This window comes from Triticum aestivum, chromosome 6A (assembly GCF_018294505.1).
Source record: "Triticum aestivum cultivar Chinese Spring chromosome 6A, IWGSC CS RefSeq v2.1, whole genome shotgun sequence".
Classification (NCBI taxonomy): Eukaryota; Viridiplantae; Streptophyta; class Magnoliopsida; order Poales; family Poaceae; genus Triticum; species Triticum aestivum.
The window spans coordinates 23,595,143-23,616,687 of record NC_057809.1 but is presented as its reverse complement, the minus strand read 5'-3'; the positions used below and the strand labels follow the sequence as shown (position 1 = coordinate 23,616,687).

The 21,545-nt window shown below is 43.8% G+C and overlaps 1 protein-coding gene across 1 annotated transcript; it reads left to right on the top strand.

Annotated features, from left to right (window-relative positions):
* Positions 1 to 4,187: 4,187 nt before the first annotated feature.
* LOC123129345 (uncharacterized) lies at positions 4,188 to 10,496 on the top strand. Its single transcript, XM_044549548.1, has 10 exons — positions 4,188 to 4,289; positions 4,378 to 4,636; positions 4,749 to 4,977; positions 5,060 to 5,210; positions 5,321 to 5,506; positions 6,421 to 6,448; positions 6,882 to 7,678; positions 8,061 to 8,227; positions 8,313 to 8,522; positions 10,344 to 10,496. The coding sequence occupies exons 1-10, from the start codon at positions 4,188 to 4,190 to the stop codon at positions 10,378 to 10,380; spliced, it is 2,166 nt and encodes a 721-aa protein (XP_044405483.1). The 3' UTR covers positions 10,381 to 10,496.
* The last annotated feature ends 11,049 nt before the right edge of the window (positions 10,497 to 21,545 follow it).

Sequence of the window (21,545 nt, the reverse complement as noted above, 5' to 3'; positions counted from 1 at the left end):
AAGCTGCTGTTATCGTTTTCGTTTGATAGATTCCTTCCTGTTCTAGCTCTGTTTCTTGATGCATACGCAGACTATAAATCCAATGAATAGCTTTGTCCTTCAAGCTTCACACAGGTCCTTTTTCTAGATCTGATCATTTCCCTGCCCGATCTGCACACACATCTTCACATATGTATGTATATATCGATGCCTCAAGTCCTGGGTTCTATTTCCTTTAACTTACTTATTATTATGATGCCCTTGTCTAAAAAAACCTTATTTGATGCCCGTCAAATCTCGTATCGCTCGTCCTAGTCCGCGGACAGGACTTCATATACTTTATAATTAGCGGTGTATAAGATCTAATCTATCTACCTATCCATTGTAGTACACTAAATACATAATACAAAAGAAACAGTGAGATGTATTGAAAACAGTCCTCGATTTGATGGACCATCCTTTAATGGTAGATCATAATCATTAGAGTTACATACCATAAGATCTGTCAATTCGATCTACATAGCTATAGACATTTGTAAGAGATAATACAGTACCTAAACAGGAGTATAAATAAGCAGTTATGCATGGCTTAGTAAAATCTGATCTGAAAACCAGTGAAGATCGTCTGTGTCTATTTTCTTGCACAAGCGAGAGCTCTAGTAAACTTTGTCTTAGACTGATCAGTTCCCTTCAATCTCAGTATGCTTGTCTCAGTACGTGCAAACTGTACCTTACCTTTACCCTAAAAAAAAGAAACTGTATCTTACCTTTGTTATAAAATGAGAGCTCTACAAGTTTTTCTAAAGTGATGCGACGTTTACACTTGTTGTCACGCATGAGGACACCACGTCAGGCAGGTTCATCTGATGGGCCGAGCCGGCCGAAGAGAAAGAAGCGGCCCAACCGTGTATTCGACCCAACGACCTGGGAAATGTGATATGTAGTCAAGCGAGGTTGTCTCAAAAAAAAAAGTAGTCAAGCGAGGAGGGTGATCGGTATCGCAGAAGTGACTGGGTGTAGTCTTTCCCATTTTCCCTTCCTCTATTTCCCGAACCCTAGTTCCTCCTCTCTCCCCGAATCCCCAAATTCCTCTACCCCAATCTCCCTGAATCGATGAACTAGATCAAGAAGAGGCACGTAACAGTTGTTTATCTTGAAAATCATAAAAGGAAAAACAATAGGGTTTAAAATACATAAATGCGCCAAGACTACGACCCAGGATCGCTTGATGGGCAAGCATGTGGCGCATAGACAACTTGGTCTTTTCCCCGTTTGGATTAGGGTGCTGGTTTTTGTTAGCGCACTGGCGTTCCATGCCATGCGGTCGTGTTGTGGACTTGTGGTAGTAGCTCTTGTGTCCAGTTTTCTTTTGTTTCTTTACTGTTCTTCTGAAACTTGATATTTTTTTCCATTTCTGTTTTAACATTATCCATGTTTACACTTTTCCTTTTCATTTTTGGAATACATATCAACTTTTACATAGTGAACATTTAACGTATACAGGTTGAACATTTTTCATATACACGGTCAGCATTTTTCGATACATGCTTAAACTTTATCCGAATACGTGTTGAACATTTTTAAAATTCATATTTAACATTTTTTAATAGACAATGACCATTTGTAAACACATATTGAACGTTTTTCAAAAATTTCACATTTTTTTATAACATGTGAACATTTCCTGAGTGCTAATGAACATTTTTCTGGCACAGATATGTTTTTAGAAAAATTGTGCGGACAATTTTGTACATTTCATGAACATTAAAATTTCATGAAAATATTTTTAATGGGTGAATATTTTTAAAATTTCATGGACAATATTTTTATGTTACAAACAAATTTAAGAATTACATGATCACAATTTTAAATTTTCATGACTTTTAAAAAAACTCAAAAACATATTTAATGACATGAACATTTTTCTTAAATGGCATGAACGTGTAAAATTGCACGAACAATTTTTTACTTTCCATTAACATTTTCTAATGTGGTAAACGTTTATAAATTTTAATGTCTAAACATTATTTACAAATTTATAAGCATTCTTTCTAAATTATAAAAAACCGAGTTGGTGATGATGGTGTGCCTGCCATCTTGCAATATAGACCGTTTGATCTATATCTGACGGATAGAAAGCAAACTATGGCAATTTTGCAAAAAGATACCCGCACCTCTCTCCACATTTGCAGATAAGGCCTTTCCTTGTTCATCCTTATCTCCCACAACCTCATTGTTGAGCAATTAAAAAAGGAAACCTCTGGAACAATCTGGCATGGTGGCCGCATGGGTTTTTACACTCCTCCTCACCCTATCTCTTCTCTTTCTCGAGATATCATTAGTTTTTGCACATGGGATTACTTCCGCATGGGTCAATCACAACATGTGTTTTATAAAAAAATGCATCTTGACGCTCCGTGCAATGCACGGGCATCTTGCTAGTTCTTTCTAAATTGTCATCAACAGTTTTAGAAAGTGTTTTATATAGACGTTATTTTTTTCTTTTCAAAAGAGAGAGCTGACAGACAGCAGTTGTTGACAAGAACGAACTGCAGTGTGCTCATCTTGAACAAAACATATCAACTGCAACGGCAACTGATTTGTATTCTGTCATAAGCTAATAGAAGGGACGTACACAACCGAGAGCAAACATTTGGTGCTCAGGTACCATAGTGCTAGTTTTTTTATATATATTTAGAAGTTTCTAGAAAAATCAAAAAAATTATGTGAAAACTTGAATGTATTTACTAGGGATCCATGAAATTTTGTTTATTAATTTGTAATCTGTACAAAGAACAAAATTCTGGCCAAAAAATAAACAAAAGCGACCCATTGGAAAATATATATTTATATTTTTATACGCCACATGTGAAAGTAAAATATTGTGAAGTTTTGCACATACGGTTTATACATGTGTGTATACAGGACCCTCTAAAAAAAGTCTATACAACAACCCCTCAAAAAAATCCAAGTCTATACAGCAAGCTGAAGTATATATATAGTAAAAACTATATGTTGGGATAACAAAATATACACTCCTAAAAACAAAAGGAAAAGCCAACGCAAGGCTCCATCAAGCCGATAGGTCAATGGCTAGGAGGTGACGCAAGACGGCGGCCCACTGCAATCAGAGAATCCATCATGCTGCCCTGCCAGCCCATGTGGTTGTCAGTGCTGCAAGAAGGCCAAAATTTAAACACAAAGTTAGAGGGACATCGTAAAAAAGACATGCTTGATGATCATCTTGTTATGCGTCGTCCGACGGGTTTAGGTCATCACCACGAACACTAACCATAAGAGGCATTTCCTCCCAACAAGTACAGTTGGCCCGACTTTCCAAGAACTTAACTTAGGCCCCAGAGACCCACGGTCAACTCTCCATAGGAAGCGGGTAGCGGTATGCCAAGCCAACATAGAAGAGCCCCAACGAGGTCAGGTGACAGGATATGACGCCCGGAGTGTCCGGTAGCATTGGTGGGAGGGCCACCCATAAGGCATCCGAAGCTACTGTTTCCTTGGATTATCGAAATGGTATGTTCCAATTCTTATTGTGGGTGGCCAAGGAAATCAGAATCATCAGGTCTGAGCAGATCGCAAAAAGATCAGGAAACTCGTGCAAAGCGGAAACCTGCCAAGCCATTGGTCCAGCGAGAAGATGGTCCCTTCTCCATTGCCTATGATGACGCTGAGCCCAAGGAGAATACCATGTTTGATTGATTAGAGAGACTTATAAAACTGAAAACCTTCCCTACCCCTATGAACGCAGGCAAGAAGAGAATGACCCTACTGGTATTTCACTTTACTAAGTTGCAACCATAAGGCCCTTCATGCCGAGAATCCGCCACACCCATCTGGAAGGCCTCCTTGGAGGCCTGAATCCTCCAACTCCAACTCAAAATGGCAGGACCTTCTGTGTACAAACTAGCCCTAACTTAGTCGCCACCATTTTCTCTCTCTCATCCGTAGAGACTCCCCGAGGCACTATTAATGACCTGGCCAGTGGTGTTGGAGAAAGATGCTGGCCAACAAGGATGCCGCGCTGAGGCATTGGGTCGTTGTTGCCATGTCACGTGCTTGGTGTTTTGCGAGCTTGATAGCGGTTATGTCTATTCTTTCCATACAATTTGTATGCATATATGCTAACTATGTGAAAGGGTTTCCGTGTTATTAGAGAGATAAACAGAAGACGTCCAAGCTAGCGTTATACCATGACGACAAAGGAGTTTTCACTCCAGTTACTAAAAGAAATTACGGATAATTTTTCTGAGAAGCACATCATTGGTCATGGTGGCTATGGAGTAGTTTACAAGGTATGCCAATATGATTATTACCTACGTCGATCTTGTTATAATTTCAAAATGATATAATTGTATGCACCTTCATGAACCAATGTAGCAGGGAGTGCTGGCTGATGGGGAAGAGATTGCTCTCAAAAGGCTTTATCCCGTGCCTGGGCTTGATGACACGCAATTTACGAACGAGTTTAATAATCTTATGAAGGCCCAACATCCAAATGTTACCCGGCTGATTGGCTACTGTTATAATGTAAAAAATGAACGCGTTAAGCTCAATGATAAGTATGTTTTTGCCCATTCGGATGAAAAAGTTCTATGCTTCGAATACTTGAAGGGTGGAAGCCTTGACAAGCACATTTCAGGTATGATGGTGCTCTACTTAAACCTTACTATTATTTTGCATGTAAATCAAAATTAGCCTTATTATTATTATTTTTAGCGTCTTGGTAATATGATGCATGTTTACTTCCACAGATGAATCGTGCGGACTCAATTGGCACACCCGCTTCAAAATTATTAAGGGCATTTGTGAGGGCTTAAATTATCTTCACAATGGATCCAAAGATCCTATTTACCATCTTGACTTGAAACCCGAGAATATAATGTTGGACGAGAATATGGTCCCCAAAATTGGAGATTTTGGTTTGTCGAGACTCTTCCCTTCAGCGCGAACCTATGTCACAATCAAAGTCATAGGAACAATGTAAGTTGATATGCCTCATGATATATAATCAGCTTGTCTGGAAAAATATTGAAAGAAAGTGCATTGGATACATACCATGCAGTGGATACATGCCACCAGAATTCATCGAGAGACGCGAAATTACATCAAAGTTTGATATATTCAGTTTGGGTGTTACAATCACGAGGATAGTGGCTGGATATGACGGCTACTCCAAATGTGCACGCATGTCTCTAGAAGAATTTATTAAGCATGTATGGAAGATATCTTGTATTATGAAAACATTTTTTTCCACATATATTATATTCATATTGTGATGCATTAATTTTCATGCCACCTTTCGCATTGTGTTCCAACTTTGTAGGTGCATGAAAACTGGGAAAAACGGTTACAAGACACAATGTCGTCGTACACACCAGAGCAAGTTACAACATGCATCAAAATAGCATTAAGCTGCGTGGAAAACACGCGTGAGAAAAGGCCTAATATTGCCGAAATTGTTGATAAACTGAACATGGTTGATACAACAGAAAGTTTATCTACAAGCCAGGTATATACGTTGGGCAGAAACATATTACACCCCTTTCCATATTGATCATGTATGTGGCCACTAGTGCCACAATTGTCATTTCTGAGAAGGAGGTACACGTGATTGACCGCATCACATATCCTCTATAATTACCCACACGAACTTCCCACTCATGATGAATGCTTACTTAATAATTTCATTTTGTTCTTTACCTAGTAGTCGTTTTGTACATTTATTATGGGAGTGATAAGTAGGCAAAGTTGATAATTAATCCGCCCATTTGGAAATAGATGGTGTTTTAGACATGGACACCGTGTCCAACATGAATTATGACCATTACTTTTCATATGAATATATAAGTAAAAAATATGTAAGTATTATATTAAGAAAATATTTTCCGTAGAAATCTGAAATCAAATGATGGTGTACTCCTACTAACTAATATAGAACTCACTGAAAATTGTGTTTTAGATAATTTTGACACGGTACTCCTACTAACTAATTAAGCTACTATAGTGATTAGGAAAATATATATATTTCACCAAAATTTTCTTAATAAACACAATTTTCAGTGAGGTCTAGATTAAACTACCGAATCAAACTGATGTACTCCTACTAATTAATAAGCTACTATAGTGATTAGGAAAAGATATATCTTTCACCAAATTGTTTTTGAAAAAAAAAACAGAGCCCCGCGCCCACCCACTAAATGATATCAATTTTGAACTACATATAGTGCAATGTGCATGTTGGGTTTGATATAAATTAAGTCACAACAAATTTATTTTCTAAGATGAAAAAAAATCATTTGATGCTACTATATAGTATTATTGATGTAAACTCTTTTTAAAGAGTAGATTCCATTTTGTACACAGCTTACAAGATGCCTTTATAAAGGACTAATCATCTTAAGTGCTGTATGCCTGTATATGCAGATCGCCAAGAAACGAAGCTGGAACTCAGGTAATTATCTTGATTAATATAGTTCGTCAAGAAAAAACCTAGAATATCATCTGGTCTCTAATTTCAAGTTGCTATTGCCCAAACCAATATCTTCTCATCAGTCTAAGTAGCTCCAAGATCGTGATTAACTGGCAATTGCATCCTGGACCCCAGACATTCTTGTTGAATGAATTTGAGTCTATCGAGAACTGAAAGAAATTATGTTCACCGACCAAACTTCATCATGAATTAAAGAAAGAGCAGTTTTAGCATGCTCCCTCTTACCCCCTCTTACTCCCTCTTTTCACAGGAGAGGTAAGAGTATGTAGTAAGAGTATGTTCAGATCGACTACATACTCTTACCTCTCCTGTGAAAAGAGGACACTTAAGATGAAAAAATTATCAGCGCCCTTGGTGTTCAGTAAACTGCTAGACTTTTCTTTATTTTTAACAGGTGATCAGTTTTTGAAACACCTACCAGAGCGGCTCAGCTTCTTCCCCGTTGGCGCGCGGGACGTTTTGTCGGCGCCGGCTGGCCCTTTCTCCCGCTTGTCCCCGCTCGGAGCCGGTGCCACGCTGGCGGAGTCGACGAAGATGCTGGGATGCCACGTGTACAGCAAATACTTCGGCTCGCGCAAGGCGCGGGAGCGGTGGTGGCGATCGCTGCTGGTGCTCTGGATCATCGGCTCCACGCTCGCCTCCTTCCACCTCTTCCACTACATCAACTCCAACGCCGTCGAGAAGCGCCGGGACTCGCTCGCCAGCATGTGCGACGAGCGCGCCCGCATGCTCCAGGATCAGTTCAACGTCAGCATGAACCACCTCCATGCCCTCGCCATCCTCGTCAACACCTTCCACCACTCCGGGAATCCTTCCTCCATCAACCAGGTACGGCTGGCTCAACTTCTTCTCGCTCTGCTCTCCGTTCCACCTTCAACGGCGACGGCGGAGTCGATTTATGTTTGTTTTCGTTGGCTGCAGGTGACATTCGCGACGTACATGGAGAGGACGGCGTTCGAGCGGCCGCTGACAAGCGGGGTCGCTTACGCGGTGCGGGTCACGCACGCCGAGCGGGACCAGTTCGAGCGGCAGCAGGGGTGGAGCATCAAGAAGATGTACTCCCCGAATTCGCAGGGGGAGGGGGACGCCGCCGGGGCGATGATCCGCGAGCCGGACGAGGAGTACGCCCCTGTCATCTTCGCGCAGGACGCCTACAAGAACGTCATCTCATTTGACATGCTCTCCGGCGCTGTGCGTGAGGATTTGCTTGCTTTCGTATATATCTCGGTTGTTTCCTTTTTTTTCCCGCTGTCAAGCTAACTAGATTTATCCTTTAGCCTAGTGCCCGCCGTCCGTATAAAACCGGAACTGCTGGTGCTCACCATGTGGTTTTACAGCTCAGCGCTGTTGCATGTGTTTTAACAGTATTTTCTTTTACCAACTTACAGTGTGGTTAAAACTAGTCATGATGGCCTTCCCTCAAAAAAAAAAACTTACAGTGTGGTTATTTATTATCTTGGTTTAATTTATTTTGAGGAATAATTGTATATTCGGAATCAATTATGTGTCATGCTAATTTTCCTGGGAACATTGTTTGATGCTAAAGAGGGGCATTTGGTTTGCTTTCGTACAGGATGATCGCGAAAACATCATACGAGCTAGAGAATCTGGGAGGGGTGCTCTGACTGCTCCTTTCCAGCTACTGAATGGCCGCATCGGTGTGATCTTGACATACTCTGTGTACACGTCCGAGGCCGTTGTAAATGCGAGGCCGCAGGAGCTCATCCAAGCTGCCATAGGGTAAAATCTACACGAGCATCTTATTAAAGCCAATATGTTATATATGCAACAGATTCTCTAACTGGTTGCTTTTGCTTGCAAACAGCTATCTAGGTGCCATAATTGATATGGAAGCACTTGTTGATAAGTTGCTTCATCAGCTTGCGGGGAAGCAATCCATCATGGTAAACGTGTATGATACTACTTATGAGTACCCAATCCGTATGTACGGTTCGAATGATAAAGGCAGTGGGATGTACCATAACAGCTCGCTCAACTTTGGCGATCCGTCTAGAAGGCATGTGATGCATTGCAGGTGATTGATTTTTCGCGTTCCCTTTTGTAAGTCCTGCAATAGAGAATTAGGGATGCATTCAACATACTTTTTTTTTTTGCAAGTGATGCATTCAACATACTGTTCACGTGTCTTGTTTAGAAAACTGATCACCTGTTAAACATAAAATAAAAATCTAGCAGTTTACTGAACACCAAGTGGTCTTCATTGGGTTGGCCAGCGCATCTGCGTTTGGGTAGGAGGTCCCAGGAAATGAGGGCATCATCTTAAGTGCAAGAAACTTAAATTATAATACGATGAAATATGATAATATTAATTAATACTCCATGTTTAGAAACAATATGGTTCTAATCCCGTTTGATTGAATTCAAACAATAATTTTATTGTTTCATGTCTGTACCAGTGTAATATTTACAATCTTGTGACACCACCATATATTTTTAAGCTAGTCACTGATATCCCATGATACTAATAAAAGGAGGATGTACCATATAGATGATTGGTGGTTTTGCATTTTTGTGATAAGTTTGGCGATATTTTTCCTTTTATAAGATATTAATATATTTTAGCTAAAATACAATGGCCTATTTTACGGTGACCTCTTTAGGTACACTTGGGAAGATGGACGGTTAGGTGAATGATTGACTTTCTTACTCTGTTCAACCTAGGCTTCGTAGGAGTAGGTGATTATCAATAAGAGTCTACCAAACAGATAGGCTGATGTTTTAATATCTCTCATCTTTTTTGTTGTATTATATCTTTATCCAATAAATCACTACTAGGAAAAAAATATAAGTAGGGTCACATTCGTGATGGGTAGGCTCAGGACCCCACCATTGGTATCTTGGTCAAATACTAGTGGCGGGTAGGAATTATAAACGCCATTGGTGTATACACATCAGTGGCAGACCCAAAATTTCATCTGCTGCTAGTAAATTCTTACCAAAGTAGCCGTGGGTTAAATGCACGAGTGGCGGATGCTCCTAGGTTGCTCGCCGGTGTACTAGTACCACTTGGAGGGCACATATCGCTGACCGCCACACGTATATTTCGCCCTAGGATCAAATTTGATCAAAGTTACCAGTGAAGGGTTCATATCGCCGCACGCCACTAGTGCAATCGCAATAATTGAGGTGGTTGGGCTAGTAGCTTTTCCCACCCATCTTCTTCGTCACTTTCACTTCTCGAAGCTCATCTCCTTCTCCCTCTTATTCCTCTTCCACCATTTCCCATCTAGCCACTCTCACCTCTACCACCTTATGGGACCCATTTTTTCATGTAGCTAGCCACTCTCACTCTCTTTGCCATCTTAACCCATCCATTAATACCCACACACACACTCTCTCTCTCTCTCTCCCATCTCCATTACAAACACTCTCTTTCTCTCTCTACCCTCGTTAATCTAGGTGGAAGTAGCTGGGCCCACCAAATTAAACAACCCCACCCCCTCCATAATAAGTTTGTTGGCTACCTTCCTTAATTAATTAGCTAAGACGCATCATCGATTCAACCTTCACCACCACATTGGATACTTTTCGGCGAGTATTTTTGCAAGACATATGACGCATGAGTATAGTATGGGCATATATTTGGTTGTGTTATGCCAGGGCCATTGAGCCGAGGCAACATTTGGTTGCTCGCGATGAATTTGCTTCCTCTTTGTTGTCTTTCTTTTTCAAGGAATACAAATAAGCGCCAACATTCTGACGAAATGCTGATTCATTTTCATTTCATTGAATTTTTGGCACTCAATACATCCCATTTTAGCAAAGATCATGCCAAAAATTCAAATTTGCATCTTTTTAGAATAAACTAATGAATTCAATTATGTATTTGTTATAGGTGGCGATGGAAAGATGGATCAAAGTTGGATGTATAAAACCAGACCCTGGGTGTCAAAAAAATCCTTTCAAGGTTTGACGAAGTTCTTAGAGGTTGCGGTGCAAGATATGACACAAAGGGGTGCCAAAAAAATATGTTGTACATGTTGTGTTTGCAGAAACATTATTCTCTGTATACACTTGACTCTGGCAAGTTGCATCAACACTTGTTGTAAATGGTTTCATGCCTGGTTGTACAAGATGGCAAGTCATATTGAGGAGGATGATTGGATGTCAGATGAAGAAGCAGGGCATGTAGACTCAGAATAAGAAGGGAGATGGAGCACCAAGAGGCCGGACATGATGAATAGTCTAATGGACATGAAGAGGCCTAATCAGTGAAGTGTCCAACAGACATGAAGAAGCTGAAGCGGACACGACACACATAGGAGGAAAGTTGGCCGGAATGGTCTAGGGCCCTCATGTGCAAGAGTTGATTATGGAAGAGACTACCAGTGCGAGAGGGGCTTGTGGAGAGGCTGCCAAACTGGAGACTCTTAGAAAGACTCAAAAACTCCATTGTACATGGGTTGCAAGCCGAAACACACCCGCCTTAGTGTCACAATCAATCTTGTGGACATCAAGGCAACAACCAATAGCTCGGACACGTCCCTCGATATGAACCTAACGTGCTGCCTAAAAGTATCGATGATGCCAAGAAGGTGGTGTGCCCTCTTGATATGGAGCCGATAAACTACCACGCATGCAAACTACATCTTCTTTATTGGAACAAGCACTCTAAGCTTAACTCACAGAATATAGCTTCATCAAGCGGGTTGGTGAAAATATCGATAAGTTGCATCTTGGTGCCAACATGCAAAATTTCAATGTCTTTGTGTGCCACATGATCGTGAAGAAAATGATGACAATATAAATATTCTTGGTTTAGCTATGTTGCATGGGGTTCTCAGTGATCTGGATTGCACTTTCATTGTCACATAAAAGAGGCATTTTGTCACATTCACTAGTAGAAAACCGAACATTAGGAGCGCCTCCTCCCCCCCCCCCCCCCCCGAAGCGGTTGTTGTGACCAAACAGAACAAAGTCGCCTATAATACCACCATCGGATGTGGTTATTTTTCCTATCCAAAGCACTGGACGCAGTCAGGATAACAAAACCGCCCACGATATATACTGGAGGTAGTTGGTAATTAGTAACCGCCTCTAGTTTCCCATTGTCCAATGCTACAACTGTGAACAACACTGACCCCTCATCACTGACCGACCACCATTCATTGGGCATAGATGAGGCCTATCACTGACTGGCAACGAAATGCTCGTCGGTGATATGTTGTTGAAGCCATGAATGGGTGGTTAGTGATGAGTCAAGGCATGAACCACATTATGTCATCAGTGAACGGCTTATCATCACTGACTGGTCAAATTCCTTGGCCAGTCAGTGGTGCAGGTACTTCCACTGACCTCTGCTTTTGTAGTCGGTTCGTGATGACTCTCCCACAAAAATGCTGGATTATCCAGTGTTATCTCTGACTATGTCTTTTACCGGCCCATCAGTGATGATTCACCTATATATAATCCGTTTGAACAAATAGCAGTGTGTATTCCTTCACGCGCCATTTCGCCAGCTAATGAGGTGGTGAGCTGCCTATGTCTTGATAACTGCGGCTTTTTATGTGCTCTTAGTCAAAGGCTTCTCCGAAGCCTCTGATCCACCCTTCCACATTAGTTTGATCAATGCATTATCATGAAAACACAAATTGCATATGTGTGCAAGATCGGTTTTGTCACCCTTATTTATTATTTTTCGATGTGAAGCATCCTTGTACCTTTGGAAGTGCTAAGTAATTGTATATATCTTTGGGGTAGATGTCTCAAATATGGATGTTTGAGAATAGGGCGACAGATGATTTCATCGAGAAGTTGGAAGGGTTTCTTCAAGTCTCCCTCCTACACATGGAGGTTAATGGCAGACAAAAGATGTGTAGTCTATGTCGTAGATGTGACAACACGAGAATGGCTGGATAGAAAGACGAATTGCAATATCATTTGGTGAAGAGGGGTTTTACTGATGGTTATACACATTGGACATCGCACGGTGAGTGTCATGCATGCTGCCAAGCTTCGTGACATCGAATCATCTATATGTATGACATTTAAAAAACAATTCATTTCTTTCTTATTCGTATTCTGATATTGTGGACAAAGATTCAAGAATGGGTATCTCTTTGGGCTCTAACGAACATGAGGTGGCCATTCCGGTTAATGAGTTGTGGACTTGGAAACTGATAGGGCTTGTGTTATGTTACAAAAAATCATCTCGGTGACACCTCCCGTGGATGATGATCCATGTGGGTTGTTAATTCCTATGGTCCAAGATTTGTGCGTAATTTAACCCCGAGGAGGACATGGCACCAGAGAGTCATGTTGTTGACTCTCTGGTACCTCTAAATTCAAAGGTCTTGTACCCGCAATAAGAAGAAATGTTATCTTTCCGCGGTGCATTGTAGTATCCATAATAAGGTCAAAAATAAGTTTCATGGCGAATGAGTGGAATATTTTAGTGGTCTTCGACACTTGTCTAAAAGATGGTTTCTTTCAGAACTTCTAGAGAGCAGAATTTGGACTTCATTGCTCTCATGGAGAGGGGTTGTTCGAATTTTGCCACATGTTTTCTAGACTTCTTATGTGGTGGTCTTGGTTACTGGGTTTTCTTACCACCAAGGGGAAGATCCAAGGGAATTTTGCTAGGTATGAATAATTCTAAACTTGAGGTTCTGGATATGGAGGTTGGTGATTTTGTGGTCAAATTTCATGTTTGCTTGAGAAGTGATGGCTTCTCATGGGCTCTTGTGGCTGCTTATGGGGCAATCCAGCATGAGCTTAAACCCGACTTCCTTACTGAGCTTTCTAGGATTTGTGGTTTGGAGTCTCTACCCATGTTGGTGGGTGGTGATTTTAGCATTATTTGAAGACATGAAGTGAAGAATAACAATAGTTTCGATGTGAAGAGGCCTTTTATGTTGAATGCCACTATTGAGAGCATAGACCTCAGAGAGATAGCTCTACCTGGCTGTCGGTTTACTTTGACTAACAATTTACCCTCACCAATCTATGAATTGTTAAATCATGTCTTGATGAGTGTTGTGTGGGAGAAAAAGTTTTCTCTGGTGATGGTTCGTGCTCTCCAAAGAAGTATCTCTGACCACAGTCTTCTTCTTTTGGATTCCGGTGAGGCGGCTCATCGGGAAATAAGCCCACTTTTTTCCTTTCAAACATCTTGGTTTGAGGGAATTAGACCGCATCAAAGACGACGTTCAGCAATGAGCAAGGGCGGGCGCCAAAGGATTAGACCACATTATCCTTGTAACCGAACTTAGTAATGGGGCTGAGCACCCCCGTTAATGCGGACACCGGCTAGCGTATTGTAACGCCCTCGATGCGGCTATATCTCCCACGTGTCGAGGCACGACTTAGAGGCGTAGCCGCATTGAAAGCAATGTCGCAAGTCGGGAAATCATCACACATCCCATGTACATAAATAATATAAAGGGGAATAACATAGTTGGCTTACACTCGCCACGTCACATCAAAGTACATAAATAACATCCATCATACAATCACTCATGGCCCAACTACGGCGCCAAAATAGAAAAGACCCCCAACATGCGACAAGGCCCTGAATCTAACCCCGAATAGGCATCCCTACCGATCATCCGGAAAAGACACATAGTAACGCTGAGAGTCCTCGTCGTACTCCCACTTCAGCTCGAGCGCGCCATCTGGAGCGGTATCATCTGTCCCTGCATCTGGTGTAATAGTAATCTGTGAGCCACAGGGACTCAGCAATCTCGCACCCTCGCGATCAAAACTATTTAAGCTTAATAGGTAGGAAAGGGGTCATGTATAAGTGGAGCTGCAGCAAGCGACTAGCATGTATGGTGGCTAACTTATTCGCAAAAGAGAGCGAGAAGAGGAGGCAAAGCGCGAGCGAGGAACTAGGGAGCAACCTGCGCAAACATAACTCCAACGTCGTGTCCACTTCCCGGACTCCGCCGAGAAGAGGCCATCACGGCAACACACTCAGTTGATTCATTTTAATTAATTAAGGTTCAAGTTATCTACAACCGGACATTAACAAATTCCCATCTGCCCATAACAGCGGGCACGGCTTTCGAAAGATCAATCCCTGCAGGGGGGTCCCAACTTAGCCCATAACAAGCTCTCACGGTCAACGAAGGAATAGACCTCCACCCAAGACACACCGATCAGACTCGGTATCCCGGTACAACAAGATGATTCGACAGGTTAAAACAAGTCCAGCAACACCGCCCGAATGTGCCGACAAATCCCGATAGGAGCTGCACATATCTCTTTCTCAGGGCACGCTCGGATAGGTCAAGCTACGAGTAAAACCAACCCTCGAGTTTCCCCGAGGTGGCCCCGCAGGCTGCCTGGTTCGGACCAACACTCAGAGGAGCACTGGCCCGTGGGGGGCTAAAATAAAGATGACCCTCGGGCTCCGGAAACCCAAGGGAAAAAGAGGCTAGGTGGAAAATGGTAAAACCAATGTTGGGCATTGCTGGAAAAGCTTTAATCAAGGCGAACTATCAAGGGGTTCCCATTATAGCCCAACCGCGTAAGGGACGCAATAATCCGGGAACATAACACCGATATGACGGAAACTAGGGCGGCAAGAGTGGAACAAAACACTAGGCGAGAGGCCGAGCCTTCCACCCTTTACCAAGTATATAGATGAATAAGATAACATAGCAATATAATGATATCCCAACAAGTAAATAAATGTTCCAACAAGGAACGGCTCCAATCTTCACCTGCAACTAACAACGCTATAAGAAGGGGCTGAGCAAAGCGGTAACATAGCCAATCAACGGTTTGCTAGGACAAAGGTGGGTTAGAGGCTCAATCATGGCAATTGGGAGGCTGACAAGCAAGTGATAGGCATCGTAGCAATGGCAAAGCAAAAGAGCGAGCAAACTAGCATAGCAAAGATAGTAGTGATTTCGAGGGTATGATCATCTTGCCTGCACAGTTGTCAGAGTTGACTGGATCCTCAAAAGCAAACTCAACGGGCTCCTCGTTAGCGAACTCGTCTCCTGGCTCTACCCAACAGCACAAACAAGCAACAAGGATACAATCAACCACGTGCAAGGGCAACCAATAATATGCAAAGATGGTATGCTATGCGGGATGCGATGCGGGATGCAAAATGCAAGACGTGACAGGAAATGCATGAACCTGGCCTCAACTTGGAAAACCAAGTGTGCCACTGGATAGAGAGGAAGAAATCCCCTGAAAACGATATAAAGATCATGGAAATCGGAGCTACGGTTTGGAAATGGCAAGCGTTTTACGAAACGAACCGATCTGCGATTTACAGCAAGTAGGCTCCTAAATGCAACGAAATGAACATGCTATAGCCACCAAACATGAAAACAAATTGCATGGAAGGGATGTACTCAAGAAGCTTAACAAATCACCAGGACTGAGGCATAGGCAAATTCATCCATTAAGGGGTTCAAACAAGTATGGCAAAACTGAATAAGCAAAACAGATTTCAGACAGCGAAATTAACGCTAGTCTGGAATTTCAGACCACGATGCTCTCTTCGGAGCAGCAAAACAACATGAAGCATAACCTGAACATGGCAAGTAAGAGCATGGTATGGAGCTACTCAACAAGCTTAACAAAACACCCAAAATGACCTGGGGCCAAAAGGGTTCACAAAATACTCTAACAAGCACACGAACATCGATGAAACACAATCAGTTTTCAGACTTAGTGAAAACTGGGACATGCTGAAATTATAACTCACGGAGGCATGTAAACGAGCTCGATGCTCTCACTACGGTGCAAGTCATGGCAAGGCAAGCATATATCCATTAAGAAGGCACAAAATGCTAGCTAGACATGGCAAGAACAATGGCATAGCATGCATGGATCACTAGCAACAACACCGGCAAAATCGCAAAAGAGTTCACGATCTGCCCAAATTAACAACTATGCAAAAGTTGAGCTCGATTGAGTCAACCTAGGGTGCTCCAACATAACAAGTAAAGACATGGATGGATTAAGCACAACAAGCATAACAAATCACTCTTACTGATCATCCTCAAAAGAGGCACGGATCACTAGGAAACAAGCTGGACATATAGCACCATGAACTAAAACATCCCAGACTTAGTGAAATTACTAAGTCCCTGAAATCAGCAAACTCAGGTACCCCTCTTTGCAAGCTTGCACAAGACAACACACACATCCTAAAAATGCATGGGAGGCACCTCTGGAAAGAAGACAACATGCTTAACAATTCATCCCAAAGGGGCACAGGCATATCATGCACACAATAATCATGGCAAAAATGACAAAAGTCAATGTAGAGCTAACGGATCTGCAATTTAACTCATGATGCCTCTTTCTAACAGCATTTTGGGCACCACGATGACCTCAAATGCAAATGATGCAATGGAATGAAATGATGTACTCGTCGAGACAAAGATTTTGATATATCATATGTCCAAAACGGAGCCACGGGTGCAAAGTTATGATGCGTCAAAGAATGCATAAAAAACTGGGAGGGGAAGGAGAAAGTCAACCGGTTGGATTAGGGTTTCACTGTAGCACCGGATCTGGATCGGGGCGCGGTACTGTAGCTCGCCGGAACGCGAATGACGACGGCCGGCCGGAGAGGAAGGAGGGAGCTCGCCGGCAACGATGGGCGGAGGAGGCCGGAGCCGGTGGGGCGACGGCGCCGGCGTGGAGCTGCGGGTGAGGCCGGGCGACGAGGGCGGCGAGGGGCGGCGAGAGGTGGCCGGCGGGCGACGTGCCGCGGCGGCGTGGCGGCCTCGGCGAGGAGGACGGCGGCCGGCGATGGCGGCTGCGGTGGCGCGGGTCGCCGGCCTCGGGGAAGGAGGCGGCGGGAGGTGAGGAGGAAGGACGCGGGCGGCGGCGCGCCCCGATGGGCCGGGCGGGCCGGCTGCGGGCTCGCCGGGCCGCGACGGCGGGTGGCGGCGGAGGTGCCACGTGGCGGCACCGGAGTGGGCGCGGGCGGACCGGACAATGTCCGTCGGCGGGGAAATTGGTCCGGCGCGCGCGAGGGGGTGGATCTCGGGTTTGGACGAGGGGGGTCCGGATTTGGAATGGGGGGTCTATTTATAGGCATAGAGGGAGCTAGGAGAGTCCAAATGAGGTGCGGTTTTCGCCCACACGATCGTGATCGAACGACCGAGATGATGGAGCAGAGTTTGGTGGGTTTTGGGCCAAATTGGAGGGGTGTTGGGCTGCAACACACACGAGGCCTTTTCGTTCCCTCGGTTAACCGTTGGAGTATCAAACGAAGTCCAAATGACCCGAAACTTGACAGGCGGTCTACCGGTAGTAAACCAAGGCCGCATGGCAAGTCTCGGTCCAATCCGGAAATGTTTAATCCCCACACACGAAAGAAAGCTAGAAATGGCCACCGGAGGAGAACGAAGCGCCAGAATGCAAAACGGACAACGGGGAAAATGCTCGAATGCATGAGATGAACATGTATGCAAATGCAATGCACGTGATGACATGATATGAGATGCACGAAAACAAAAACAACACACGGAGACAAAGACCCGAACCCGAGGAATAAATATAACTTAATGTCGGAAACAGCAAGAGTTGGAGTACAAATTGGGAAAGTTACATATGGGGCGTTACAACACTCCACCACTACGAAAAGATCTCGTCCCGAGATCTAGGACTGAAAGAACTCCGGGTACTCAGAACGGAGGTGATCCTCGCGTTCCCAGGTAGCTTCACGGTCGGAATGGTGTGACCACTTGACTTTGAGAAATTTGATTGACTTGTTGCGAGTTCTGCGTTCAGTCTCTTCCAGGATTGCAACTGGATGCTCACGGTAAGAGAGATCTTCTTGGAGCTCAATGTCCTCGAAGTTGACGGTGCGTTCAGGCGTCTTGAAGCACTTTCGGAGTTGGGAGACATGGAACACATCATGAACATTGGCAAAGTTTGAAGGAAGCTCAAGTTGATAGGCGAGGTCGCCTATCTTGCTGACAATCTTGAAAGGTCCGACGTATCTAGGGGCAAGCTTCCCTTTGATACCGAAGTGACGAGTCCCTTTCATAGGAGAGACGCGGAGGTAAACATGATCTCCGATCTCGAAAGCCAAATCACGGTGCTTGCTATCATAGTAGCTCTTTTGGCGGGATTGGGCTGCTTTGAGGTTATCACGAATGACCTTACACATTTCTTCTGCCTCTGTGATTAGGTCATTACCCAGCAGCTGACGTTCACCGATTTCAGACCAGTTGAGAGGTGTACGGCACTTCCTACCATACAGAATTTCAAATGGGGCCTTGCCCGAACTTGCTTGAAAACTGTTATTGTATGAGAATTCAGCATAAGGAAGACAATCCTCCCACTTCATGCCGAAGGAGATAACACAAGCCCTGAGCATATCTTCAAGAATCTGGTTGACACGCTCGACTTGACCGCTTGTTTGAGGATGGAAAGCAGTGCTGAAGCGAATGCTGGTGCCCATGGCCTTTTGAAAGGAATCCCAAAACTTGGAGGTAAAGATGCTGCCACCGTCTGAAGATATCACTTGAGGAATACCGTGCAGAGAGACAATTCGAGAGGTATAGAGCTCCGCCAATTGAGCTGCAGTGATCGACTCTTTGATAGGCAAAAAGTGAGCCACTTTGGTGAGCTTGTCGATGACAATGAATATAGCATCATTGCCACGCTTGGACTTTGGAAACCCTGTCACGAAGTCCATTTCAATGTGGTCAAACTTCCATTCTGGAATGGCAAGAGGTTGGAGGAGACCTGCTGGCCTTTGGTGTTCTGCCTTCACTCTTCTGCAGACATCACATTCATTCACGAATTGAGCGATCTCGCGCTTCATTCGAGTCCACCAATAAGTTTGCTTCAGATCTTGATACATCTTCGTGCTACCAGGGTGGATGGAGAGGAGAGAGTTGTGAGCCTCATTCATGATCACTTTACGAAGTTCACCTTTGGGCACAACAATTCGATCCTCGAAGAAGAGAGTGTCCTTCTCATCAAGTCGGTAGCACTTGTACTTGGACTGACTCTTTGCAATACCGATCTTCACCTTTTTCACCATAGCATCGAGAAGCTAGGCTTGGCGAATCTGGTCTTCCAAGGTAGGAGAGACTTGAAGGTTGGCGAGGAAACCTTGAGGAACAACTTGCATATTAAGTTTGCGGAAAGCTTCACAAAGCTCGGGTTGATAAGGCTTGAGAATCAGACTGTTGCAATATGCTTTTCTGCTCAAAGCGTCAGCAATCACATTGGCCTTGCCTGGAGTATACTCGATACTCGGATTGTACTCTTGAATCATTTCGACCCATCGAGTCTACCTGAGGTTGAGATTAGGCTGGGTGAAGATGTACTTGAGACTCTTGTGATCAGTGAAAATGTCCACTTTCCTTTCCAATAGAAGATGTCTCCAAGTCAACAATGCATGCACAACTGCCGCCAACTCAAGATCATGAGTGGGGTAGTTCTTCTCATTAGGCTTCAACTGGCGAGAGGTATAAGCAACAACTTTCTTCTCTTGCATCAGTACAGCACCTAGACCTTGGAGAGAGGCATCACAAAAGACCTCGTACGGCTTGGTTTCATCAGGCGGAGTTAGAATTGGAGCAGTGATCAATTTCTCTTTCAAAGCGTTGAAAGCAATATCACACTCCGGAGACCAGACGTACTTGACGTGCTTCTGAAGAAGATTTAAGAGAGGCTTCGCGATCTTGGAGAAGTTTTCAACGAATCTTCGGCAATAGCTTGCGAGACCGAGGAAGCTACGGAGTTGCTTCACATTCTAAGGAGGTTCCCAATTAACAATTGTAGACACCTTCTCAGGATCCACGGAAATGCCCTTGGCAGAGATAATATGACCAAGATAAAGAACCTCATCGAGCCAAAATTCACACTTGGAGAACTTGGCGTAGAACTGATGTTCCCTTAGCTTGTCAAGAACCAAACGCAAGTGTTTGGCATGATCTTCCTTGTTCTTCGAGAAAACCAGAATGTCGTCGAGATAGACCAAAACGAAATCATTGGTGTAGGGGTTGAAGATGAAGTTCATCATGCGAGAGAACGTCGGAGGAGCGTTGGCGAGGCCAAAAGACATGACAGTGTATTCATATGACCCATAGCTTGTTCTGAATGCCGTCTTGGGAATATCTTGCTCACGAATGCGAATTTGATGATAACCCATACGGAGGTCAAGCTTGGAGAATACTTGGGCACCCTTGAGTTGTTCGAACAGCTCATTAATGTTGAGAAGTGGGTATTTGTTCTTGATGGTCTTCTTGTTCAATGGACGATAATCAACACAAAGTCGGTCCGTTCCATCCTTCTTCTTCACAAAAAGAACACCACAACCCCACGGAGAAGTACTAGGCCGAATGAGACCCATTCTTTCTTGAACATCGAGTTGTTTCTTCAACTCCTTCAACTCTTCGGGGCCGAGCTTGTAGGGACGTTTGCACACAGGTTCCGTACCGGGCTCAAGTTCAATAACAAATTCAACCGGCCACTTTGGAGGCATGCCTGGGAGTTCTTCTGGGAAGACGTCTTGATACTCACAAACAACCGGAATCTGCGAAATAGCATCCAATTCACCCTTCTCATTGAGAGAGAACAACTGGATGGTATTACCCCGAGCAGCAAAGACAATGACATCCTCAGACGAATGCGTCAGTTGAATCTGCCTGGCTGCACAATCAAGCTGAGCTTTATGCTTAGAGAGCCAGTCCATCCCAAGAATAAGATCGATATCAGAATTGCCAAGAACCATTGGAGAAGCTAGAAACTTGAAATCGCCCATCGTGATAGAGACATCTGGCACCTCCAGACTTGCACTCAATCGTTTGCCAGGAGAAACGATATCCATTTGTTTACCCAAATGAGAAGAAACGAACTCATGCTTGGTAAAAAGTGGCTTTGACATGAAACAATGTGATGCACCCGTGTCAAAAAGAACTCTTGCGGGAATAGAATTAACTGGAAAGTTACCCATGATGACATCTGAAGAATCCTCTGCCTAAGCTGCATTCAGCAAGTTGACCTTAGCGTGCTTGGGTTTATGCTTGACCACAGCTGTACTTGCCGATCTGACAGGAGGAGGAGGAGGAAGACGCCTCTGGTTGAAACACTTGTTGGC

Excerpts from the sequence above, each read along its gene's own strand:
- LOC123129345 (XM_044549548.1), top strand. The coding sequence starts at position 4,188 with ATGACGACAAAGGAGTTTTCACTCCAGTTACTAAAAGAAATTACGGAT. Across the intron at positions 4,637-4,748 it reads CCTTGACAAGCACATTTCAG|ATGAATCGTGCGGACTCAAT; the intron begins GTATGATGGTGC and ends TTACTTCCACAG. Across the intron at positions 8,228-8,312 it reads CTCATCCAAGCTGCCATAGG|CTATCTAGGTGCCATAATTG; the intron begins GTAAAATCTACA and ends GCTTGCAAACAG.